Source organism: Mya arenaria, chromosome 14 (genome assembly GCF_026914265.1).
Source record: "Mya arenaria isolate MELC-2E11 chromosome 14, ASM2691426v1".
NCBI classification, from domain to species: domain Eukaryota; kingdom Metazoa; phylum Mollusca; class Bivalvia; order Myida; family Myidae; genus Mya; species Mya arenaria.
Genome location: NC_069135.1, coordinates 14457207 through 14484812, shown reverse-complemented (window position 1 = coordinate 14484812; position 27606 = coordinate 14457207). Strand labels below are relative to the sequence as shown.

Here is a 27606-nt window from a genome sequence, read left to right as displayed (position 1 = left end):
TCTGTTTCACGGATATTGCCGAAGTCTTACGATCTAACTTTCAAAGATGGCGGTGCTCTAATTCGATGTTCAAACTATTGTGACAGGTAAACACAGGTATGTTTTGCTAAATTTGCTTATTTTCACTTCAAAACTGCATATTTCTATTAAAGATTAAAAGTGTAACATAACTTGCACGTGGATGATTGCGATCTTCGTAAATATGTTGAGTATTTTGAACGAAAACATTTGCATACAGTTGTACCTGAGCAAGTGAGTCATGTTCACCTACACTCGAAATGAAAACAGTAGTTTGTTCTTGCCTACTTACCTAGCCCCATCTCAGAGACCAAGGAAATAATTCATGATAAGAAAGTTCATATAATAATAAAATTGAACTTCAAACAAATATTTGTTGATCAGTTCAGCTTTTCACCAGCATCAAATTGGAAAAAAATCAAAAACATACCAGGTTAGTGGTTACTTCCTGTAAAAATCTATTATTTATAATCAAACTTGTGATCCAAAATTTTCGTCCCAAGCCAAATAAATTAAAATATATATGTTATTATTATAATAATTGAAAAGCCTGAAAAGATATTTAGTCTAACACCGTAAAGAATACAGATTATCATATATACATCATTTCATGTTTGTATTAGTTATGTAATCCACTGCACAAATTGCTATGGGCACCTGTAGGGGTTAGAACCTATGACCTCTCGCTCTGCAAGCCGACACTCTACCGTGACACTATATACATAGATGGAAAATCCGGTTACACATTCCCCCTGCAACATAGGTCCCTCATTAGGTGCCAAATAAAACAGACCGCACGAATTGCTATGTGCACCTGTCAGGGTTTGCACCAGTGATCTCTCACTCTGCAATGTACACTCTATTGCATCGCTATAAAAGCTAGCTTTATAGCATGACAGTATAAGTGCCGCTATATACATATAAAATACCTGGTTTCAGTTAGGCCATCATTATGGAGCCTGAGCTAGCCACAATATTGCAGATTAATGGAACTATTATAACATTTTGACTTTGATTATGTTTCCGTAGAGACATCAAAACAAAATTGTCAACGCGGCTGTTTATATTGCCGAGAGCCTGTCACTCAGCAAGCTACATATATAAAATTACAACCATTTCAGCTACATTTTTAGTCTTTATGTATACAACATAGTTAGTCTTTATGTACAATACAAACTGAACAGTCTTTAAACAATTAAGTTCATAAATGAATTGTTTTATGTTTCAAACATGCTCTGGTAAACACAAACTGTGGATGGTGTCTGGTTAACACAAAGAGTGGATTATAAAGTGTCTGGTAAACACAAACTGTGGATATTGTCTGGTAAACACAAACTGTGGATAGTGTCTGGTAAACACAAAGAAGAGATATTGTCTGGTAAACACAAACTGTGGATAGTGTAGGGTAAACACAAAGAGTGGATAGTGTCTGGAAAACACAAAGAGTGGTTATTGTCTGGTAAACACAAAGAGTGGATATTGTCTGGTAAACACAAAGAGTGGATAGTGTCTGGTAAACACAAACTGTGGATAGTGTCTGGTAAACTCAAAGAGTGGATAGTTTCTGGTAAAAACAAAGAGTGGATACTGTCTGGTAAACACAAAGAGTGGATAATGTCTGGTAAACAAAAACTGTGGATAGTGTCTGGTAAACACAAACTGTGGATAGTGTCTGGTAAACACAAAGAGTGGATAGAGTCTGGTGGTTAACACAAAGAAGAGATATTGTCTGGTAAACACAAACTGTGGATAGTGTCTGGTAAACACAAAGAGTGGATATTGTCTGGTAAACACTAAATGTGTGGATTATGTCTGGGGGAATATTGTTTTATTTCTCTATGATAATCATTAATTTTGGTGTCTTTGGATGAAATTGGTAATTAAATGAAACTTTTTTCTCAACTTCAGATACAACATGTCTCTCAGAGCAATAACATGTTTGCTCTTAGTGGCCTTCACTATGGCAGGTATGGCTGTTTTTCATTGAACATTGATAACCTAGAATTTTGAGCAATACTATGAAAGTAATATGAAAAAATAACAGGCAGTTGATCACATTGTATGATATAAAATTTACAGTATTTTTTTTTAAATACTGCTGAAAGCTCAGAGTAATGTTTTATGCTTCAATTTATACATGACATAATATTTGTTTAGATTGAAACAGTCTCAACATATTTAGTAACTATTAGGGGTTACCATGGATTAAAGGTTGGTGGCGTTACCAACAAAGTCCTGACCTTACCTAACCATTATTTTAGGGCAGTGAAATCGGAAACGCATTGTTTTATATTATTATTGGGTCTGGATAGAATAGATGTGTACCTGTCTGCGTTTTTCATGATACCCTTTTACCATGTTTACTGATAAACCCACATATTTCTATATCAGTGAATCGGCCACCAAATATGGTAAAGCATCCAGAGAAGAATATTTGGTACAAGCCTGGAGAGTCGGTGGAAATAGCCTGTATTGCCGATGGTATTCCCAAACCTGTGTAAGTTTTAATGCTAAATCATAATTTTTACTGGATACAATTTTCTATTGAAGATTTATTAAAGCTGCATGCTCACAGATTAAACGCTTTGACAACTGTTTTATTTTTTGTCTTCGAACAAGCCAATTTATGCGAACATGCAAGAGAACCAGTCATATAACACTGCTGACAAAACATTGGATAGCAGTATTCATATTTATTGAGTTAAAAAAATGATGTTTTATGCATTTTTCTTAAACCGTTAGTAACACTTCCGTTAGTAACACTTTTAGCCATAAAACAATCATTTTCAAACGTAAATATGAAAATCTGCAATCTGATCTTTGTCAGCAGGATTATATCACTGGTTTGCAGATATTACCCAGAAATTGACTCATTCCAAGACAAAAAAAGTTGTCAAAACAGTAAATCTGTGAGAGTACAGCTTTAAAGTTTGGCTCCAAACTGATAACTTTATTACAGAAAGAAATTTCAAGGCATAAGTTTTAAAATTATAATATATATCAGAAACATATTTTATTTTTATTTCAATAGTTTATTAAATTTTTATAAATCTTAAGTTGAAATGGAAAAAAATTGAACGCTGCAAACACAAAATGTGCAACTTACATGCAATCAGTTTTAAAAGACTGTGATTCTATCCATCCTACCTAGTCACTAGTGAAGGAACACTTCTGAATTACATTTCCAGATATCGATGGAAGCGAAATAATATAGATTTCAATCCGAGCGGTAACGATGATCGTGTTGTGCAATTGCCGAACCAAGGTACCATTGTGTTCAACGCACCTGAGGACAAAGATGAGGGTATATTCCAGTGTTTTGCTGACAATGGTTACGGTGTGGCAGCATCTGTAAGAGTCAATTTTCGAGAGGCCAAACTGGCTCGTTTTCCCTATGAAGAGAGAAAGGTAAAAGCAAACGTTATTTTCTAGGACATTTTGTTCAATTTAAATGACTTTGTTTAAGCTTCAAAATCTTAATCTTATGTAGAAAGAAGACAAAAATGATTAATTATGAGTCTCACACTGTCTTCTCAGAAAAGCCCATTTTTGTGTAGCCTGCTTTCAGTGAGCGTGACTTGAGTTGCCATAAGGAGGGTTGTGGGTCGTGAGTTTGTTAGTGTTCGTCCTTGTCTCTCTATGTAGTCCGTCCGATTTAAGCTTAAGCCTGCCTGTAACTTTGCCATGCAATGGGAGATTTTAAAATAACTTTGCATAAATATTCACATGCAAAGCCCACATCAGCTGGTAAAAGTCAAGGTCACACTTAAGGGTTGATGGTCAAAATGACTGGTATGTTGGTTTGTCTTAGTTGTTCATTTTCCATGCATTTTGGGTTTAAAAATGACTTGGTACACATGTTCAACATGAAAAGTTTGATTAAATCATGCAAGACCTATGTCTGTAGGTCAAAGTTCAAGGTTACATATGTATGTATTTAGTCAACATTCCATGTATTTAATTATTTATGGCTTGTCTTGACTGCAGTGTGACCATACATTTGAAGATTTGATAAATACCTTAAAACAAATATTTTAAATTAGATGCCGGTGTGTAGCGTGCAATTCTCATGTCAGTAGGTCAAAGGTCAAGTTCTCATTCATGGGAAATTAGTCTGATTTTGTTGCATCCCTGTTGCATCCCTGTTGTGCATAGCTATCAGTTTCCACCAATTGCTTTCAAGTATGATAATATTAGATTCCTCTTAAAAGAAAACTTGGCTTGACTTAACATTGTCTTTGCTAATGTTGATTTAATTTTAGTGTCAACTTTATGTTGATATGATTTGTTGGTGTATATATTGCTTCTGTATACTAAAGTTACCGTAGAATAATTTATTTTGAGAGCAACTTAACATTGATTATTTAGGTGACATACGCTGAGGCTGGTCAGGCAGTGACCTTGCAGTGTACCCCACCCCAGAGTTTCCCCCCGGCCGACGTGTACTGGGTGATCAAAGAGCGGGATAACAGATGGCAGGCCATCAACTTTGACAAACGCATCAGTATGGATATTGAAGGTAAGAAATTAAAGATTTTTAAAGGACATAATCATGACCAAATTAAATATACTTACTTTCTGTAATTAATGCACTACCACTGTCTCATAAATCATATGTCATGTAAAGGCTGATACCATATTTCAGTTTGGTAGTGTGCCAATCTGTAAATGATCCAAGTTACGTTGTGTAAGATATTTTTTTATACAACATCTCGCATGGGCGAAAAACTTGGAGCGTAATTTTGTGACATGGCTCTTGACCACTATCCACTTGAAATAAGTTGACACTGTAAATATATAATGAATTACATTTAACATAAATATTTAGTTTTGCAAGTGTATTGTTTTTCAAAAATGTGTAGTGTTTTGGACTGATAAATATTTAATTTGAAATATTGTTACACAGAAGAGTTGTAGTAGCACCTTTTTTGTTTCATGTTTTTCATGTTAATGTATCAGTGGTGTGCAGCTGGATTGTAAATGGTCATAGTGTTCTGAAAAAAAATAAAAAAATTATTGTATCAATGAAAAGATATTCAATATTTCTTAAGTATGATACATACTGCTGCGCACATAATACAATTGGCAGATAGGTTGAAAAAAATTCAGGATTGAAACTACATGCATGTTAAACCTTGTAAATACTTGCTATAATCTCTTAACAAGGTCGACTTCGATTCACAAATGTGAAAAAGTCTGATGAGCAAGGTGGCAGGGCGTACTCCTGTATGGCACTCAACTACTTCATGCGAGATAACGCCATTGGGCCAGAATTTGAGATCAGGGTTACAGGAAGTAAGTTGGCAGACTTTAGGGCTAAATTTTGGATTTTATTGTGACATTGTATAAGAAACAAGTGATTTTTACTTCTCTTTGTGAAAAAGTGTAGAATTCTGAGTCCCAGTAATTTTATTTGTATTGCAGCATAAAATTTAAAAATACCTCGTAGCCTGAACTGTTGTAACCATATCAAATATTATGAAAGTATGGTTGAAAATACTTTTGTGCTATGTAAATTTTCTCAGTTAAATGACTTCAAAAAAGGGTTAATTTTTACTAAATTGATGTACTTTTTCATACGTAGTGAAGCTTAGCTGATAGGGGATAATTTTATAAAATGTTGGGTGAATATTGAGCTCCTTTGTGCCATGTGAATTTTCTCTGTTACATGTATCCAGTAAAAGGTCAATACTTAATTCATGCCTTTTATGATTCCAAAATTGTATTTCAGCCACGGAACAGAAGCATGCGGCCACTGAGTTGTGGACGTCACCCAGTGATCAGTTCTTCAAGGCAGGATCCACACTCAAACTCAAGTGTATCTTTTCTGGAAAGTAAGTCTTTTTACAGACCATTTTAGCCACACTTAATATCAAAAATCAATAAATGTTCATATCAGAATAATAAGAATATACTTGTACATATCTTTGCCATTTTAGATTTAGTGTAAGTGCTTGTCATTAGAAAATATGTGACTTATGATAATTTTTTAAGAATATATCATTCTATTTTTACAATACTTTTGAACTAACTTTTGTTTCAAATTAAAAATCTTAGAGAAAGAAATCATTATGTGATTAATGCAAAAAGCCATTAAAAAACTATGCTATGATCTAAAAATATAATTCAGATCAAGGAATAATCCTTAAAGTAGTACAAACATGTTCACAATTTTATTTTTGCCCTCAGCCCAACCCCCGATGTCTACTGGGAAAGAATCAATGGGATCCTGCCTGACCGTGCGGCCATCAAGAGTTTCGGCCAGGAGCTGCACATCACTGACGTCCACCTGTCCGATGCTGGCCAGTACGAGTGTATGGGCCTCAACACAGAGTCCCAGCAGAGAGCTACGAAGGCTTTTGATGTTCATGTGGAATGTTAGTTACCTTTATTAGCTAGATACTTAATTGAGTTGCAAAATTAATAAATATAATATAGACATGCATTTCTTATCTAACAACTTACTTAAAACGTTTATTTAACACATAATTTTCTATAGAAAAAAAATGATTTGAATAAATGTAATGCACTTAGTATAGTATTGATAAGCCGAGGTATTAGAATTATTTATGTACACTTCATCCTGAGTGTATAATTTCAACCACAAGGGAAATGTGTGATGTAACTGTTACCATGTTGTCAAGGGCAACGTTCAATAACTTGCATATGATATCAGTGAATGTACTTTACCCACATGGAAGTTCCGGCTACTTGTTATTGTTCTGATATATATGGGAGTATATGAAAACAAAGGTAACATTCTCAAACATGGTACAATGCAATCTTTAATAAACGCTTTATGTACAGCATCCCCCGAGTGGGTCAATGAGCCGGAAAACAAGGAGAAGAGTACTACCGAGAAGGCCACGTTTATCTGCCGGGCAACCGGGGTGCCGGAACCTGAGTACACATGGTACATCAATGGAGTACCCCTTGAGGACAGTGAGTCAAAGCACTTTTCTTACCTACATGTGCTTAAAATAATATGTGGTTTCCTGCAATTTTAGCAGGAACTCATTTTGCTGATTACAATTCATGAAACAATGCTTCAGATAAACATGAAACTTACATTCTAAATTAATTGGATTGTTACGATTATTCCAATGTGCATATGTGTTTTTGTAGTTTACCTAACATGTTTAAATGCAAATGAAATGCAATAAAGATTTATCAAAGTATAAGGATACTTCAGTTATATTTTTTTATACTATGATCCCTTCAGTCTTTATCTAACAATCATGAAAACAACACTGGTAAGAACATGCCATTCAGTACTTATAATATAAGAATAACATTTTTATCTCATTTTTATCTCACTGAAATAAATAATTATCTTTTTTATGATTTATAAACATTCCATCCGTGCATTCCAGACAGTGCTCAGGGTGTTGAAGGTACGAGGGATCCCCGTATCCATAATAACCCTCGCTTCTTCAAGCCCACCCAGTACAACATCACACTGATTGGCCTCACACTTGAAGACCATATGAACATCCAGTGTAACGCCAGTAACAAGCAGGGATACGTCTACTCCAATGTCTACCTTAATGTTCTAGGTAGGTTCAACTATTGCCAGAGTTTTTATCTTTTCTGCCTTATATTTGGTATTGTGATTAACATCATACATTTATCATTTAGTGTTCCTTGTTTGTCATTAAAAACTAAAGATGACTGTTGACACAAACATTTGAAAATTCAAAATCCTTTTATTCAAAACAAAGTCATGTTTAAGAACAAAATTATATGAATACATTATCACATAAATGTTACAGAGGAAGCCCCCACTATCCTTGTCCCACCCCCTCCGAGCATCAAGGTGGCAGAAGCCCAGTCTATTATACTGACCTGTGAGGTCGCGGGAAAACCGGACCCCCTTATTGAGTGGTATAGGGACACCAGCCTCATCACCGGGGGCAGGTTTAAAATCCTACCTACCGGCAGTCTTGAGATCTCCGTATGTATAATTGATGTGGTTATCATGTAGTTTACTGTTCATTAGATCAGGGGTTGGAATAAGCAAATGGCCGCAAGCCCTGCACTGGTAATATGTTTTCTGGGCTTGTTCAAGTTCTGGTGTTTTTACATAGCAGGGCTGAGCCAAGCACTGGTGTAAGAATTTGAGTTTCTCTGTAAAAATGTCTACTGATGATGGATGAATGATAGATATGGATAACATATTGGTATTATAAACATTGATTCTGCTTTTTCTCCAATTCAAAACAAATATATTTATTAATGGGTATCTATGACTGTTAGTGTAGGGTATTTTTATATTAAGATTTTAAGGGTTTTTTTGCAGAAGGCATTAGATAATATGATGATTATTTTTTTATATATAAATTATAATATATTGTCATTTGTTTTATCACTTGTGTTGTAACATATTATTTGCTTGTACAGAATGTAGTGATGGCGGATGCAGGGGACTATAGATGTGTGGCCAGTAACAAGTTTGCCCAGGGCGTGACTTCTTCAATCTGTCGCATGCACATCAGGCGTAAGTTCATTACAGTGTGTTACTGTCACATTTTATTATTATGTTTATAGGAAATTCAGAATCATGATATCAGAATAATATTATGATTTAAGGGTTTGATGGAATTGTTTAGGTCATACTGTTTGTTTGTTAAAGTTTTCCTGATTTTTTTTAGCCCAACTTTTTGAAGAATATAAAAGATCTTCTACTTACCCTGGCATATTGGTCTTGGTTAAGGTTTTATTGTATTAAGTGGTCACCTTTAGGAAAAGGTCAAACTGGCTGCTTAAGACAGGTGGCCACTAAATCCAGGTGGGAAATTGCCGCAACTTAAATAAGCTTTGTTTAAACATAGTTCTATTATATAAATATCTTTTAAATGTCAAATGACTGGCACTTGTATTATAATGTTTCCTTATCATTTCAAACACTTACAAAATAGTGAATGGTACCTTATTTATGAAGGACGATAAATCTTGCTTTAAATGCAAAGGTTAAGGTTTTGCATGCAAGCATGCAAAAGTGAATACTTCAGCATATTATTGAAGCTTTATACAAAGGTATTTTACTATTCAGGTAATTAATCAAGTAAAATAGCACACATAAATTAATATATCAGCAACTTCTTCATTTATTGCATTTTGACTTTATAAAAGGGTTCTCAACCATCCAACCTACTATCAAGTAATTAATCAAGTTAGATAACTCTACCTGCATATAATGCAAATTATGGTCCTTCATAACCAGTATTTAACTTAAATAGCAATTCTGTTTAAGGTCTTGCATGTAAGCTCTCATAAGTTAATATCTCAGCAACTACTTGATGTATTCTATTACTATTTAATACAATGGTTCTCAGCCACCCAACCTACTTAATTTATTAAATTAGGTTACTCTATTTCGCATATAATGCAAATTATGGGCCATTATCATCTGACTTTGTAATTCTGGTTTAAGTGGTGCAATAGACTGGTGCGCACTCTCTATGACAGTTCTTGTTTATTCTATATCACTAACATGGAAAGAAAATGTCAATTTTAGGGACAGTGTCAAATGCAATGGAAATCCAGAACAATAATTTTCAGGTATAAATATTAAGTTTTGTTTTTCAGGTAAGACTCGAATAGAGCAGTTCCCAGAGGACCTGGAGGTGATAGCCGGTCTTGATGCCAAGTTCACATGCTCTGGATCCACTGACTTCGACGAGGCTCAAAACATGATGGTCACATGGGAGAAAGATGGGAAACCAATCTCCACCAATGAGAACAGGATGACCCAGAACTTTCAGGATAACTCGTTGACAATATCAGGCACCATTGTGAGGGATTCTGGGGTCTACACTTGTGTTATCAGCAATGGCTTAGACACAGACAAGTCATATGCCTTCCTCACAGTAAAAGGTGAGTTTATCACAGACTCTAATGTTTAGAACATTTCCAATTCATACCTGAGATTGTATGAAATTTCATAGTGGATGTTAATTCTGAAAATACATGTATACTCATTGACATGGTTCAGCAGTTAATATTATTTACCTTTCATACTTCTATTTTATAGCAAATACCCAGATATTTTATGATAAACATCACAATTATATAATGTGGAAAACAAAATGTGCAGTATGTGTTTGTACATGTATAATATTATGAATGTATTCTGTATGAAACAGATCGCCCAGACCCACCCAGCAGTGTTGAGATTGAGCGATGTCGGGAAAACAGCACGGAGCTAAAATGGATCAAAGGCATTGAGAACAACGCCCCAGTGAACTACTTCATAGTCCAGTACAACACATCCTTCAATGCCGATCAGTGGGTCTCCGCACAGACTGTGGACTACACACAAAACACCGCCATCATCAACTTGAACCCCTGGGTGAATTACACTTTCCGTGTTATTGCTACAAATAAGATCGGCATCAGTCTGCCGAGTTTCCACACAAAAACCGTGTGCAGAACAAATCCCGCCCTACCTGACAAGAACCCGGAGAACGTAAAGTCCATTGGTGACAGAAGAGACAAACTGAAAATTGAATGGATTGTAAGCCTCTTTAGATATTTGTCATTTATTGTATCATAATCTGAAATGTTATAATTCATTTAACTAGTATATTCATTAACTATGATGCTAAATAGGCATGAAGAACACTGTAAGGGGAGAAAGTGTAACATGTTAGCTAAATATGAGAAATTAGACTATTATCTACGAGTATGATTCAAATACTTAAATGTAATTTTATATCATCCGGGCTGAATTTCTATTTTGATAAGAGTTCAAATGGCATGTATTTAAATAATTTAAGTTTTACATTGTTTACATAGTTTGTCAATGTTGTGCCCTTGAAATAGAATAATCTCAATATTAGTTTCTTGCGATATTTTAACAATCGCAACCCGTTGGCTCTATATAGCTTGGCTCGATTTCCTCGTTGGCTCGAACTGGTTTTAAAGGACTGATTTTGTTGAACTCTTTGTAAACATTTACGGTACTCTTGGCTCGATATTTGCGAGGATCAAATTATTTTGGCCAGTCCCTGTGATATCTAGGCACCAGGTCTCGACTGTAAATCCTTGCTAAATATACATAGATATTATTATTATTATGTTCTGAACTAACCTTTATTTTTTGTCTGGTTCCTAGCCCATGGAGGAACTGGAACACAATGGGCCCGGCTTCAAGTACCAGGTAAACTACCAGAAGGATGGGTTCAGGATGGAGACCATGCTTATAGACAACTGGCGGAATAACACGCTAGAGATTGACGCCAACGAGCCATATTTCCCTTACCAGGTCAAGATCCAGGCAAAAAATAGCGAGGGTGACTCAAAGGCTAATGTACAGAACTACACGCTGTATTCATATGAAGACAGTAAGTGAACAGTTTCTTTGTATAATTATTACTGATGAATGATTAATTAATAGTATACAATTTTACATGACTGTTCAATAGTGAATTACGCTGAATAAGTTTAAAATGTCATTTGAAAGTCATGCTAGATTTTATGTGTACCAGTATGATTTATTATGCGACAACACGTTTAAATATAGATATTTGAAAACGAATATTTATTAGTCTCATGTGTTATACATTTTATTAAACAGTAAACTCTTGCTTACATACTCTAACATGTAGGAGAAAGATTATTAATTGATCATGCCTAGTGTCAAAAACATATTTGATATGGGTTAGGGTTTGGCGTCAAAGTCACAAAATTTCAAGATTTTACCATGGTTGTGGGGTTATTTTGAAATGACATTTTATTTAACATATATTTGATCATGTAATTATTAAATTGACCCTTCAAATACTTCATGATCTTTCAGAGCTACATGTAAGTTAAGAATGATAAAAAAAATTGTTTATGGCCGGTATGCATGACCCCCAATTATCCTACCGGAAAGCCTGCTCATATGGCTTGTGAGGCTCTATGCTACTGATAGAGTGGTACAGAAGAATTTGTCCACTGGTTTCTTATTTAAGAATAGATAAATAAATTTTATTGACCATGACCAAACTTCCACGTATAATTGTGTTATAAATAAGCCACTTGATAGTATATATCAGCCGAGATAACATATGTTTCCCACCATATGTCAGTCAAAACCTCATACCCGGTACTATGATAGTAAGCCTGTAGTAAACAGGAATTGGTAGTGAAATTCAATTGGCTGTCATTGCTGGAAAATTAGAACTTGTTTGGCAGTTATAAAAAAAACTTTTTGAAAGTAGTATTAATAACTGTTTGAGGGACTTGAAATTTACAAGATATGTTTATGATACATCAAATAAACTTTGTGACAAATTTTAGCAATTAACATTTGTTAAATATTTGTATATTTGAAAAAATGTACAAGCAGTCTGTAGTAGCAGACAGAGCTTTGACCTCAAGTGAAATGGCCATTTTTCTGACTGTCTGCCTTTTATACTATTACCCCGGCCTTTGATATGTAAATAACGCTTAAAATGCGGATATCACAATAAATGCATGTACAAATTCAAATAAGTACTAAGTTTTAAGTGAAGAATTTTTTTTGTCAAAGACTGGTAAACATATCATAAATCATTGTGTATAGGGCGCTATGTGAAGACTTTACTCGTTTCTTACAGTACCAAGTGGCGTGGCCAGTAACCTTGAAGTGAGTGATATTAGTGCTACAGCGGCCAAGCTGACCTTCACCTTTGATGACCTCTGGCTTGAGAAGAAAGGAGAGATATCCTCCGTACATGGAGAGTTTCAAGGATTCAAGGTACTCAATAACAAAAATAGTTCTCTTTAGATTAAAATTTTAGACTCAATATGTTTTCAAATGAAAATAGTTTTGAGTTGAACAAGGTTTAAGAGGCATATTTTTTTTAAATTGTACCTTAGGATTGTCATGCTAGCCAAACTTCAAGTACATTTAGTTTAAAGACAACATGTACATTGTACTGGATAAAGCGTTATTGAACAAATATTAAACAACAGTATCAAAGTAGATGAAAGTATTTTGATTTATGAAGGTAAATATTAATGGTGAATTCATGCTCTTCTGCATCTGAATTCCCCAGGTTCAGTTCTGGCGTAGCAACGAGAAACTGAGCACATTCCGTGAAGAGGTGATGCCACGGTCGTCTCTTGTTCCCATGGATTTTGTGGCAGACGGCCAGTCCCAGCAGGTGCGCGCTACCTACCAGCTCAAATACCTCCCTCCATACTCAACTATCTCCATACAGTTGTGCACCATCAACAACTACTATGTTGGGCGGCCCAGTGATGCAGTCAGCTTCACCACTGCTGAAGGAGGTCAGTAGGATACAAAACAAGAGACGTTTGTCAAACATAATTCCTCCTGAGCACCGTTTCGTCAGAAACTTAAGGGAGATTGAATAAGGATGTTTAAGAAGAAATGCATTGATTGTTAATAGTTACATTAAGATTTCCGGAAAATGAAGACAAACATTTCATCCTTTGAAATGCGGACGAAGTTTTCATAAGACTGTTGATTGAGACCTTGACCTTCTGATCTGAAAACCAGGGGGTCATCTGATAGTCAAGGGCAACCTACATCTGAAGTTTTATCTTTATAGGTCAACTTGCTCTGGTATTATTGTTTAAACCAATACAAATATACATTGTTGTTGTTTTATGTTTTAACAGAGCCTGGTCCGGTCCCGTACTTGGAGGCACGTGTCCGTAGCAGTAACTCGTTCTCTCTGATCTGGAAGGCCCCAGAGCAGGAAGATCGCAACGGGATCATCGTGGGATACGATCTCGCATACCAGACAGGTAGGGGGAGTCCTTCATAGTCAGATCATTTGGACATGCCTTAAGTACATGTACTGTTATTAACTTGTGGAATACAGAGATTCTCTATGCTGCAATTGGGGTACACACTATTATATTGAAAGGCAAATAAGGTCTTAAAATGAATCCTTTCCGAAAAAAGTGCACAAGTAGACTTCTTCATGCATTTTATTGAAAACTTGATGATACTCCAGGGGAAGTTGTGTCCATCATGACACAATAATGTGTCGTAAACACTTCCAAAAGCATTGCACCTACACACTTGAAACTTGGTATTTGGTCAGCATGGGCCATTATGCATCTGCTGTTGTTGTTACATTTCACTCAATCTTACAATAGTCGTGGTTCTTGATTTGGATAAAAATGGTCTGAAAGAGCTCGTGTCGCATTGGGCAGTTAAAGTATTGCAGCTACAGGCATGAACATTCACAGGAACGTTGGTCAGCATGGTCTGTTTTGCACATGCCTATTTTTCATGCAACATTTCTTGTGAAGAACGTAGCACCAAAAGTATTGCACAGACACTCATGAAACTTCATAGAAATGTGGATCAAAATAGGCTTTTATGCACCTGCCATTTCACTCTTAAACCAATTTTGTGTTCACAGTGGCATCTAAGGGTATTCATTACAACTAAATTAATGGTCTCTGGTAATAACTTTTCCCTCTACCTTTCCCTGTCTTCACACAGTTGATGGGCTAGAGCTGGGATCCCTGCATGACCGTGATGAACAGATCAACGACCCATACTCCCTACAGGCCATTCTCAGTGGACTGCTTCCGAATGTGAAATACCGCGTACACATATTCGCTAGAACACGGTTTGGTCGTGGAGAAGGAACATACATTGAGGCTACTACTACTGAAAAATCAGGTACAGGCTTGAAATGGTACTTCATTTATTGCCTTTCTTTCTTTTCTTTTTTTTTCTTTTTTTTCTTGACAATTGGGATTTATATTATATGTACTATGTATGCATTTTACATAGGTATGACATAACACAATACAAATTTATAATAATCATGATATAAGAATGCCGTTATTTTATGTACCAGTAATAATTAAAAGACCATGCATGTAAAAAGCAATCTAAACCAAAATGAATGAAAAAATGAATTTCTGTTGTTTTTTAATCATAAACATGCATGTTAATGATATAAATGTTTATTCAATGCATTGTTTTATTCTTTTGTACAAAAAAAATAAATCTTAAAAGTAATTGCCTTTCTTAATCAGGATTCTTTGCTTCATAATTTTATATGACACAATGACCTTGGAATAACATCAACGTACAAAGTTGATAAAAAATCATCAACATAAATCTAATTGAATAGTTAAATTTAGACCTGATGTTTGTCGTTTTGCATAAGTTACATGAAATATCTTGTATTCTGAAAGCTGCATACATCCATGTCAACGTTGTATTGTCATAGCAATTACATGTATTTCTCTTTCAGCGTTTGGTGCCCCACAATTTGACATTGTGAACATACAGGAGAACTCATTCAATGTCACATGGCAGGCTAGCTACTTCGCTGGTGTCCATGTTGTGCATTATGTGGAATTCAAGAAAGAAGGTAAGAGTACTATCATTACACAAACAGTTAAAGGCCATGACAAGAGATTGCCTAATTGATTATCTGATTGGACTAGAACTAAATTGAATGTATAAAAATGAATCAGAAATGTATCTAGTTTATGTCTTTAAAATATTGTTCCACAAGGCGATTTTGAATATATTGACATACATGACTGTATGTGTTAATATAGAGTGATTGTGAACAGTTTGAAGGAGGAGTTACCTCTGAACCGTTTCATTGTAAGTTTTAATATAGAGTGATTGTGATCAGTTTGGAAGAGGAGTTACCTCTGAACTGTTTCACTGTATGTGTTAATATAGAGTGATTGAACTTCAATAGAACTTTAGTGACTAGCTCACACACAACAATTTTTTTCTTCCTTAGGTGCTGCTACATGGCAGCAGTCCACAGATGTGGTTCTCAATAACTACAAAGAAATAACAAGCCTGGAAAAAGGAACATACTATAAAGTGAGGGTAGTTGCGTTTGATGGAATCACCAGGGCCTACAGCAAAAGTGAGGTCGTCGGAACTGTTGGATTTGGTGAGTTGTTTTATTTTAAAGAATTTCAGTAATGAATTGTGATATAAATGTTTGTTTGACATAGAAGTATTCATGTCATGGATGGATATGAAGTTTTTCATTATGTATAAAAAAAATCACACAAAAGTATATTTAAATGTTCATGAATTAGTATTATCTTGTAAATATATATTTTTATGCTTTTGTTTCCTCATTATGGGTTTAAAGGTGGCTTAAAGCCTGTCAGTTGAACTATTCTATCAACATGCTCAAGTGTTTAACTACCATGTCTGTAATATTATTTCCAGCTGCTGCGCGTGCCATAGCTGCGAACTATGGCTGGTTTATCGGGATGTTGTTGTCAGGGCTGATCTTCATCTGTATCATTGTCTTCATTTACTGGGTGCACAGGAAGAGAAAGGATGTGGAACAGAAGCCAAAGTCCAAGCCAGGTAGGCATTTGTTGTGTGCAGGGTGATATTTTGAAGGTTTTGGGATTAGTCTCTTATTCTAGAACAAAAGAAATGCTGTTATGGCCAAAATCAGTGTGGGGAATCCTATTATTGAGCAAAACTAGTGCTAGAAATGTTGTTATTGGAGCAAATAGTGTAAGGATTCTGTAATGTGGTAAAATTGTTGCGAAGAATCCTGTTATGTAGCAAAACTAGGGTGAGGAATCCTGTTAATGGCAAAACTAGGGCGAGGAATCCTGTTATGGGCAAAACTAGGGCGAGGAATCCTGTTATGGGGCGAAACTAGGGCGAGGAATCCTGTTATGGGCAAAACTAGGGCGAGGAATCCTGTTATGGGCAAAACTAGGGCGAGGAATCCTTTTAAAGGGCAAAACTAGGGCAAGGAATCCTGTTATGGGGCAAGACTAGGGCGAGGAATCCTGTTATGGGCAAAACTAGGGCGAGCAATCCTGTTATGGGGCAAGACTAGGGCGAGGAATCCTGTTATGGGCAAAACTAGGGCGAGCAATCCTGCTATGGGGCAAGACTAGAGCGAGGAATCCTGTTATGGGCAAAACTAGGGCGAGCAATCCTGTTATGGGGCAAGACTAGGGCGAGGAATCCTGTTATGGGCAAAACTAGGGCGAGCAATCCTGTTATGGGCAAAACTAGGGCGAGGAATCCTGTTATGGGCAAAACTAGGGCGAGCAATCCTGTTATGGGGCAAGACTAGGGCGAGGAATCCTGTTATGGGCAAAACTAGGGCGAGCAATCTTGTTATGGGCAAAACTAGGGCGAAGAATCCTGTTATGGGCAAAACTAGGGCGAGGAATCCTGTTTTGGGCAAAACTAGGGCGAGGAATCCTGTTATGGGACAAAACTAGGGCGAGGAATCCTGTTATGGGCAAAACTAGGGCGAGGAATCCTGTTATGGGCAAAACTAGGGCGAGGAATCCTGTTATGGGCAAAACTAGGGCGAGGAATCCTTTTAAAGGGCAAAACTAGGGCAAGGAATCCTGTTATGGGGCAAGACTAGGGCGAGGAATCCTGTTAATGGCAAAACTAGGGCGAGGAATCCTGTAATGGGGCAAGACTAGGGCGAGGAATCCTGTTATGGGGCAAGACTAGGGCGAGGAATCCTGTTATGGGCAAAACTAGGGCGAGCAATCCTGTTATGGGCAAAACTAGGGCGAGGAATCCTGTTATGGGGCAAGACTAGGGCGAGGAATCCTGTTATGGGCAAAACTAGGGCGAGGAATCCTGTTATGGGCAAAACTAGGGCGAGGAATCCTGTTATGGGCAAAACTAGGGCGAGCAATCCTGTTATGGGGCAAGACTAGGGCGAGCAATCCTGTTATGGGCAATACTTGGGCGAGGAATCCTGTTATGGGCAAAACTAGGGCGAGGAATCCTGTTATGGGCAAAACTAGGGCGAGCAATCCTGTTATGGGGCAAGACTAGGGCGAGCAATCCTGTTATGGGCAATACTTGGGCGAGGAATCCTGTTATGGGCAAAACTAGGGCGAGCAATCCTGTTATGGGGCAAGACTAGGGCGAGCAATCCTGTTATGGGCAATACTTGGGCGAGGAATCCTGTTATGGGCAAAACTAGGGCGAGGAATCCTGTTATGGGCAAAACTAGGGCGAGCAATCCTGTTATGGGGCAAGACTAGGGCGAGCAATCCTGTTATGGGCAATACTTGGGCGAGGAATCCTGTTATGGGCAAAACTAGGGCGAGGAATCCTTTTAAAGGGCAAAATTAGGGCAAGGAATCCTGGAATGGGGCAAAACTAGGGCGAGGAATCCTGTTATGGGCAAAACTAGGGCGAGGAATCCTGTTATGTAGCAAAACTAGGGCGAGGAATCCTGTTATGGGCAAAACTAGGGCGAGGAATCCTGTTATGGGCAAAACTAGGGCGAGGAATCCTGTTATGTAGCAAAACTAGGGCGAGGAATCCTGTTATGGGCAAAACTAGGGCGAGGAATCCTGTTATGTAGCAAAACTAGGGCGAGGAATCCTGTTATGGGCAAAACTAGGGCGAGGAATCCTGTTATGTAGCAAAACTAGGGCGAGGAATCCTGTTATGTAGCAAAACTAGGGCGAGGAATCCTGTTTAGGTCAAAACTAGGGCGAGGAATTCTGTTAATGGCAAAACTAGGGCGAGGAATCCTGTTAATGGCAAAACTAGGGCGAGGAATCCTGTTTGGGGCAAAACTAGGGTGAGGAATCCTGTTAATGGCAAAACTAGGGCGAGGAATCCTGTTTGGGGCAAAAATAGGGCGAGGAATCCTGTTTGGGGCAAAACTAGGGCGAGGAATCCTGTTATGGGGCAAAACTAGGGCGAGGAATCCTTTTAAAGGGCAAAACTGGGGGAGGAATCCTGTTATGGGCAAAACTAGGGCGAGGAATCCTGTTATGGGCAAAACTAGGGTGAGGAATCCTGTTAATGGCAAAACTAGGGCAAGGAATCCTGTTATGGGACAAAACTAGGGCTAGCAATCCTGTTATGGGCAAAACTAGGGCGAGGAATTCTGTTATGGGCAAAACTAGGGCGAGGAATCCTGTTATGGGCAAAACTAGGGCGAGGAATCCTGTTATGGGCAAAACTAGGGTGAGGAATCCTGTTAATGGCAAAACTAGGGCAAGGAATCCTGTTATGGGACAAAACTAGGGCTAGCAATCCTGTTATGGGCAAAACTAGGGCGAGGAATCCTGTTATGGGCAAAACTAGGGCGAGGAATCCTGTTATGGGCAAAACTAGGGCGAGGAATCCTGTTATGGGCAAAACTAGGGCTAGCAATCCTGTTATGGGCAAAACTAGGGCGAGGAATCCTGTTATGGGCAAAACTAGGGCGAGGAATCCTTTTAAAGGGCAAAACTAGGGCGAGGAATCCTGTTATGGAGCAAGACTAGGGCAAGCAATCCTGTTATGGGCAAAACTAGGGCGAGGAATCCTGTTATGGGGCAAGACTAGGGCGAGCAATTCTGTTATGGGCAATACTAGGGCGAGGAATCCTGTTATGGGCAAAACTAGGGCGAGGAATCCTGTTATGGGCAAAACTAGGGCGAGGTATCCTTTTAAAGGGCAAAACTAGGGGGAGGAATCCTGTTATGGGGCAAGACTAGGGCGAGCAATCCTGTTATGGGACAAAACTAGGGCGAGGAATCCTGTTATGGGGCAAGACTAGGGCGAGGAATCCTGTTATGGCACAAAACTAGGGGAAGGAATCCTGTTATGGGATGAATCCTTTTATGGGGCTATACTAGGGAGAGTAATCCTGTTTTGGGCTTCACAGTTAATAAAGTTGAGGATTGAGGTTTTAATCCCATGATGACACCTACACCCTGCTACAGGCACAGTCAGAACATACAAGTATAAACAGAATATCTAGCATAGTATTCATTACACAATTTAGATAATTATAGTACACCTGGCATACATTTAAAATATATGATATATTTAAAGTACTATTTTCTGTCATCTATAGAGCCCGCATTCAAGGAAACAAGCAGCTATGGGCGTGATTCCCGTGGAGAATATAACGATGGAGGCTACAAGCCGGATGGGTAAGGGCAATTTTTTAGACCGCATATTCTGAGCATTTTAGACCTTTTGTGTCAAGAAATAGTTTTAAGCTTGGTGTTGTTGTTGATGGCATTATCATTGTGCAACAGCTCTAACCTTAACCTTTAATACTGCCAGAGACAATATGTACATATAAATACCCATAACTGTGGTTTTAATTATGCCCCCATTTTGAGGAAGAGGGGGTATATTGCTTTGCACATGTCAGTCGGTTGGTCAGTAGGATGGTCGGTCCATCCGTCTGTCAGTAGACCAAAAAGCTTGTCCAAGTGATAACTCAACAATTCTTGTACCTATGCTCACAAACTTGACATTGAGGCTGGGCCTGACCAGTAGATGACCCCTATTGATTTAAGGGTCATGGAGTCAAAGGTCAAGGTAACACTGACTTTGAATGCTAAAAGATTGTCCGAGTGAAAACTCCAAAATGCTCGCCGAATTAACAATAAACGACATTGCACATGAATATAAATTTTTAGCTGAAGTACTCTTATCATGGTCTGAAATAAGCAAATATATTGAAACTAATAGTTCAAGTAAAACAATATTATGGAATAACTCCGACATAAAGGTAAATGAACAAAGTGTATACTATCACAAATGGTATGAAAAAGGTATCAAATTTGTAAAACATATCTTTGATTACAGATCAAAGGAATTCTATACATTTGACGAGATAAAACATCTTTATACTATAGGCAATTCTGATTTCCTGAAGTATTACCAACTTACGGCTAGTATAACCAGTAAAATAAAACATAAATTAAAAGAAGAATCAATAGTAAATCATGACATAGTCCCACTTGTTCAAAAGGTTGAAAATACTAAGCAAAAACCGAATAAAATTCTGTATACATTACAAATAAAAAACCTTAAAGCAAACCATGGTAAGGAAGATAAATGGAATCAAATTCTAGGAACAGATTTCGAGACAATTATGTGGAATAAAATATTTACATTGCCTTTAACATGCACCATTGATACAACAATAAGAACCTTCCAGTACAAATACATTTATAGATTTATACCAACAAACAGATACCTATATCAATGCAAGCTCACAAACTCCAGCTTATGCCAATTCTGTTCAGAATATATAGAGACAATGGAACATCTTTTTTGGGAATGTAGACTTGTACAAAATTTGTGGAACAATCTTAATAACCTATTCTTGTCAATAAATATCCCGATTAGTCTAAATATTAAAATCATAAGTTTTTTTTGTTGTTTTTTTTCAATTTTAGTCGTCTCATTAATTTCTTGATTGTGTTGTTGATGTATTTTATATACTTTATGAAGCTTAGAGATATTACTCAAACTTTTTCAGCTTTCAAAAACTGCATAGGTTTGCGATACAAAATCGAACATGAAATTGCATTCATGAATGACAAACTAACAGTCCACGAGAAAAAATGGCATGTATTAAAAGAAAAATTACATTTAAGCAACACCCTCTAGTACAGTCATTTTTTTTCTTTCTACCTCTTCGTAGTTTATAAAATCTTTATTTACTTGTTGATTTTTAATTTTTTTCTAGTTTAAAATTGATCTCTGCTTTTTTGTCCTTTATTTTCTTTTTTTATCAGTTTGTTTAACAATATAAAAATGTCTATTCTTTTCTGTATCGACACCACCCTCACTTCTTAAATAAGCATTACATAATAAACACCATATGTTATACATTACGTATGTATATGATCAATTGTATTGTGTAATGTGGAATATTTAATAATAAAAAAACAACTAACTCCAAAATGCCTGCACCCATGGCCCTCAAACTTCACTTGGAGGTTAGACCTGACCAGTAGATGACGTCTAATGATTTTGGGGTCATTGGATCAAAAGTCAAGGTCACATTGACCTTGAACACAAACTAGACAATTTCTGGACCTATGGTTATCAAACTTGACATGAAGATTGAGCGAAAATGTTGACAAAGCTTCTCCGAATTATAACTCGACAATGCTTAGACCTATGGTCACTAAACATTACATGGACGCTGAGCCTGACCAGTAGATAACCCCTATTGATTTAAGGGGTTATCGGGTCAAATTTCAAGGACACAGTGACCTTGAAATCAAAAAGCTTGTCTGTGTGGCAACTCGACAATTCGTGCACCCATGGCCCTCAAACTTGACATTTATGTTGGTGGTGACCATAAGATGACCCTTATAGATTTTGAGGTCAAAGGTCAAGGTCACAACTCATATTGGTCATTTAAATATTTACTTACTCCCTGCTGCTAAGAAGATACATGTTTATCTGCAAATATCAGTCATCATCTGAACATGATTAAAAATTGTACCCACTATCCTCATAATTTTAAATGGTCATAATCTTAAAACTGCCTCAAAGGCATCCAATGACAATGAGACATCAGCAGTCATTTCGGTCCATACATATTTCATTCAATTGTCCAGATATTCTTTACAACATTGCGCTCATGGGGGGCATAATGTTTGACAAACATCTCTTGGTATTTTTGAGTTATTCCCCTTTTTCAATTTCAAAATGAATAACAGATGATCAAAGCTATCTGCTTGCAGTGTCGTAATCATGTACTTTAGTGACATATTATCGTCTCTGGCTTCATGGCTTTATTAGAATTGGAAAAATCAAATTTAGATAATAATTACAACAATCAAAACACAGTTGAAAAAGTATTTGTTAAAGTGATGATGCCTTCTTTGTCTCATTTCAGACAGTTTCACTATTCACACATTCTTTATTTTTTTAAGAAAGGTTCTTCTCTGCTGGTTTACAAGTATGCATTTATTGAATATTATGACCTTCATGACGTGTTTCAGTGTATGACTTCGTATGTTCAAGAAAACCTCAATGATTTTTTTTCCAGTTACGAAGAAGAATACCACCCCAGAAATTATAACAGGGACAACGATGAGCCGCCTGGCTACATGGACTACAAACGGGAATCCATGGGATACGACTATGATAACAAAGAAAGGGACCGGGATTATGATCGCCATGACGACTATCCTGATCGTAATAGAGACTATGATGGTCATAAAGACTACGAAAAACGTGATTATGAGGATAACGACCGTAATCGAGGTTATACTCCTGACCGTAAATATGACGATGATGACGTTGATAGAGACGACTATGATTATGACCCGAGGGATGACAGGTAGGTTCTTGCGTTTTGTTATAAAATGTAAGGAGTAATGGAAAAACTGTTATTTATTTCATTGAAATGAAAAGCCATGTACGAGATGCAATATTAACTGTTAAGCCCAAATTGTAAATCTGAGAGCTGCCTTGAAGCTCTCCATTGTATAAATGTTGTATTTGGTTTGGACGTTATGTTTTAATGTAAGATGTGAACAAACCTTTACAATGAGTCTAATATTTCACGTAAAACAAAGGTTTATGATTGAACTCTTTCATTTCCTCGGAACATTTTCGACTTTGTATACCTTACCTTAGACCCTAACCTTTACCCCTATTTTGTTTCTAGTTTCGATGATCAGTATGACAATGAGCCGGCTGACCCACCGGCGTACCGTAACCCTGGTTACGATAGATCTGACAGCTACAACAAATACCGTACCAGTACAGATGAGACGGCGTACGATGACTACACAAAGGACCCATCTAAGTTTGACGCTAACGGGGCGCCCCTTCCACCGCCCCCACCATCCGGAGGCTCATCTTTTGTATAGTCAGGAATGGACTAAAGTCAGATCGTTGTACAAATTCTGCTACAGTTAATGTAAAAAAGTATACAATTGTTATAAGTGATATCTTAATCATCGGTGACAAACTGACAATTAATTGTGTCTTCTGCACATGTATTCTTCTTGAATATGTCAACTTCTTGATGTAAAATAGAATATGTAGACTTATTTAGATTTTTATCATATACCTTTTACATGTTTACATTTTAAAACTTAAAATTTATTTGCAAATACAGAAATTCGCAAACTTTGTATCATATCATGTAGATATTCTGAACTTTGTTGTTTTAAAATAGACACACTAAACACTAACAGGGCCTTTTCAATGTCTGCAGACCTCTATGTTGGGATTAATGCTGACACAATTCAGAAAGTTTTCCTGTTCGGATATCCCCCGTATTATTGGATCAAATTTCCATTCAGCAAATTTCCAAATGCCACATATGCTTTTAACACACAAAGGGATTCTATTTTTATACTCCAAATAGTTATCATATATTCATCATGCATGTTTTATTGTGTATTTAATCTTACTTTTGTATATTTTTGTTTCCTTCTTAACAAGCCATAAAATGTACATATTTTCATATGCAGAGACAGAATATTTTAATGTCGTGGGAAAGTCAATTACATGGTGGCATATTAAATTGTTCATTTTTAAACATTGAGACCATTTTTAAACATTCCTGTCTTTTTTTAATTAGTTGCCATCTTTAATTATTATGTTGATTTTGAGTTTTGTTGCAGAACTCTATGCACATTCCTGGTACCAGAGTATGTACAGACATTCCGTTTCATACACCTTTTATACTTGTCAATAAAATATGCAAAGACCTCAATTGTTGATTTCTGTACTCTTGTTCAAGATTTAAAAAAGATAGTGTTGCAACAGTGACTGGTAAGCTGCCTAATAAAATGTTACAGTTTATTTCTAAATAAATATTGAATAAAGGCGACATTTTCCTATAGCAGTGTTCGCAGGGGAACTTATCCTATAGAAGTTCATTTACGTATAAAACACTTGGATCGTTGCCTGTTGTATACATATCGGAACACTATTATTCTAATTTTAAAACTTCTACCCTTGCTAGTAGCACTTGTACGAGTATATAACGTCATTTGAAAGCGTTTTATAGATTTTGAGGCGTAAAACGTATTTCATTTTTTCATATGTTATTTGCTGGCTTTAAACAATTTAAAAATACTGAAATCTTATTTGTACAGGTTTTCTTACTTCGCCTATTTCAGACAAATTATAGATCACAACCTTTTTATTTATTATATAATTTGGGTGTATGATTTACAAGGTGTGGAACTTTGAGGCTTGCTTGCTGTGCCTTCATGTTAGTCCAAAACAAGGCACCGCCTCGCTAACGGTTAACGTCAGATAACAGGTGTTGAGGCATGTGAGTGTTGACCTCTGCTAACCTACCTTGTTGAACTGGCAGCATGTCCCGATGTCAAGAATGTTAGTTTTGAAAGACCTTTTTCTGAAATAAAACAGTTTGGTTTTCAAGTTTTGTATTCCGAGCATAATAAACCCTTCGTGCGAAGAATCTAAAAAGAAGACGACGAAATATCCGATGTCAGTATCAACGCCTTCAATACAGTCATATAAGATAAATTCCGAAGAACAGATCTATCGTCTAAATTGTTTAGAAACTACCGAAAATTTCATTTAGTAATGCGTTTGTTTCGCGTTTATCCACAAAACATCAAGTTTCATACGTAAATATAAAAAATGCGACCTTATATTTTATCTTGTCAACAGTCTTGTTTCTTTAGTTTTAAGGCACTTACCAAAAAAGGCTTTGCATTGATACCAAATTAAGAGCATTTCAGTACAAATTTCTTCTGAGAATACTGCCTGATAATAGTAAACTTTATCGATACAATATTAGTTCTTGCAGTCTTTGTGATTTTCGCTCAATGTATGTTTATTCGAACAAACATATGTTTTGGGAATGCCATTCCACCCAAATATTCTGGAACAAAAAACACGCTTTCTTACAAGTATACTTACAAGCATATTTGAGGTTGATATTTCGACAATAAATTACAGTGATGTCACTTTTTGTAACTTCAAGTCATTAAACGGGAACTATGAATATGCAATTAACTTTGTTATTCTTCTTGCAAAATACTTTATCTTTAAATCAAAGTGTGAAGGAAGTACGCCTATCTTTGAGGCTTTTGTTCCATATTTTTCAAAGAGACTGCAAACAGAAAAGATAATGGCTTTGGCTAAAAATAAATTGCATACGTTTCTTGGTAGATGGATCCTAGAACATAACAAGCTTAATTCTTGAATACCGTAAGTTTTACACCAATGTAAGAATGTGAATTTCATCCATATTGCTTTCTTTTATCTTACATTTCTTACTTTCTTAACTATCACCCAAAAACAGAAAAAAAACAAATATGTTTTCATGATTGAATTTGGTACACGACTTTTGTATACTTTATGAATATATGTATGATGTACATGTATATTTGAGAAAATAAAATTGAAAAACAAAAACAAAAAAAGGCTTAATCCAAGACAAAAAACGGTCCATCTGTAAGAGTACAGCTTTAAATGATAACACATACGGTAACGTTGCTATTGTTCCTGCGACCATCAGTTATTTAGCTTGTCTTCGCTTCCTTGATTCGTCTGGGTGCCGAACAAACTGACGGACAGAAGTTGAACTCGTGTAAACAGAATTTAAGACATTCATTTTTTTATCTTCAAAACGTAAACCATCTCACTGATGCTGGATTGGTCAATATCGTTCTCCACGACCTGAATGCTTGGGACCTGAATGTCCCCCTCTGTACCTATATCTCTGATATAGCCATGGAGACGGCCGCAAAACTTCGAAAACGCCTGAGATCGCTGAATGTAATTGTAGTCAAATAACGGACGAAACAACGGTAGGAACTGTAGAACCTCACCACCTCGATGTTACCTCCTGTGGTAAAACATAGCATCACGCCATGTATGAACTTTAAAAATATCATTCAATCTTTGGTTTATGTCAATGAGAATGTGATTTTTAATAACGTGCTTGCAAGGCTCTGTGCTGTCAATATCTTGCGCTCCTGGTGTAGGAATTTGCAGTGGGTCTATAACAAGTCTACTTGCGAATGTCTAGGCCGGCTGTGTCTAGCATCAGCCAGAGGTCCTGCACAAGGTGTGTTCACAACTGGCCCTGCCACGGGGATGGTAGTTTTTCGCTTATCTGAACATGAAATACTCAAGGTCAGCTATTGTGATCACCCTGTGTCCGCCTTCCGTTGTTCGTCGTCATCATTCGTCTTTACGTACTATTCATCTTTTTGGAAACCGCAAGGCCAATTTTGCTCAAAATTTACCAGACATATCACAGGATTAGTTACTTTCAGAATTGATCAAATGATGTCGATACATTGCACATTAGGGGCCACATAGCTAAACATATATGGACAACTGAGGCCACATGGTTTTATATAATAAGTTTATAAGACATTTTATTTACAACATTGTCTAGTGGTCCTTTACCAGCTTTCTCACAGGGCTAAGTCTGGCCCGCCTTAGGAGCCAATTTGTTATACAAAACTATATATATATATATATATATATATATATATATATAAATATGTAGCTTAAATATATTTTCTCTTATGAACTGCAATGGCAGAGTTGGGGTATTTGGTATACACCGTTTTCTAGTGGTTCTCAATCAACTTTGTTTAAATGCATTCGGAACTCTTCGGCCATTTTAATCGAAAACAACCTCTGGAGTATGCCGGTACACCAGTAAAAGTAGTTCGTAAAAATTTAAATTATATCACTAATGAAATGTAGTTTTCCGCTTGTATTTGTTGATCTGAGTTTAAATTGATTGCCAATAAAGTGTATTATTGCAAACATAATTAAGATTCACAAGAGTTAAGTCATTATGTTTATCTGCTATATTAAATTACAACGCGATCTAATTGCACCGGACTTAAATAGACCCGATT

At 36.6% G+C, this 27606-nt stretch overlaps 1 protein-coding gene across 2 annotated transcripts; it reads left to right on the top strand.

The window, feature by feature from the left end:
• LOC128216769 (neuroglian-like) lies at positions 1 to 24453 on the top strand. Of its 2 annotated transcripts, none has more exons than XM_052923430.1 (25): positions 1 to 96; positions 1927 to 1985; positions 2410 to 2515; positions 3207 to 3426; positions 4387 to 4537; positions 5185 to 5313; positions 5750 to 5852; positions 6208 to 6395; positions 6826 to 6960; positions 7392 to 7574; positions 7791 to 7972; positions 8419 to 8515; positions 9607 to 9894; positions 10164 to 10534; positions 11135 to 11363; positions 12603 to 12742; positions 13044 to 13278; positions 13633 to 13761; positions 14471 to 14653; positions 15237 to 15356; positions 15744 to 15902; positions 16190 to 16333; positions 19824 to 19902; positions 22776 to 23069; positions 23400 to 24453. In XM_052923430.1, exons 2-25 carry the CDS (start codon positions 1934 to 1936, stop codon positions 23602 to 23604), a joined length of 4122 nt encoding a protein of 1373 aa, XP_052779390.1. In that variant the 5' UTR covers positions 1 to 96; positions 1927 to 1933; the 3' UTR covers positions 23605 to 24453. The 2 variants fall into 2 exon arrangements, with proteins under 2 accessions (XP_052779390.1, XP_052779391.1); XM_052923431.1 differs by having other exon boundaries at positions 9 to 86.
• The last annotated feature ends 3153 nt before the right edge of the window (positions 24454 to 27606 follow it).

Excerpts from the sequence above, each read along its gene's own strand:
- LOC128216769 (XM_052923430.1), top strand. The coding sequence starts at position 1,934 with ATGTCTCTCAGAGCAATAACATGTTTGCTCTTAGTGGCCTTCACTATG. Across the intron at positions 3,427-4,386 it reads TTCCCTATGAAGAGAGAAAG|GTGACATACGCTGAGGCTGG; the intron begins GTAAAAGCAAAC and ends TTGATTATTTAG. Across the intron at positions 7,575-7,790 it reads TGTCTACCTTAATGTTCTAG|AGGAAGCCCCCACTATCCTT; the intron begins GTAGGTTCAACT and ends TAAATGTTACAG.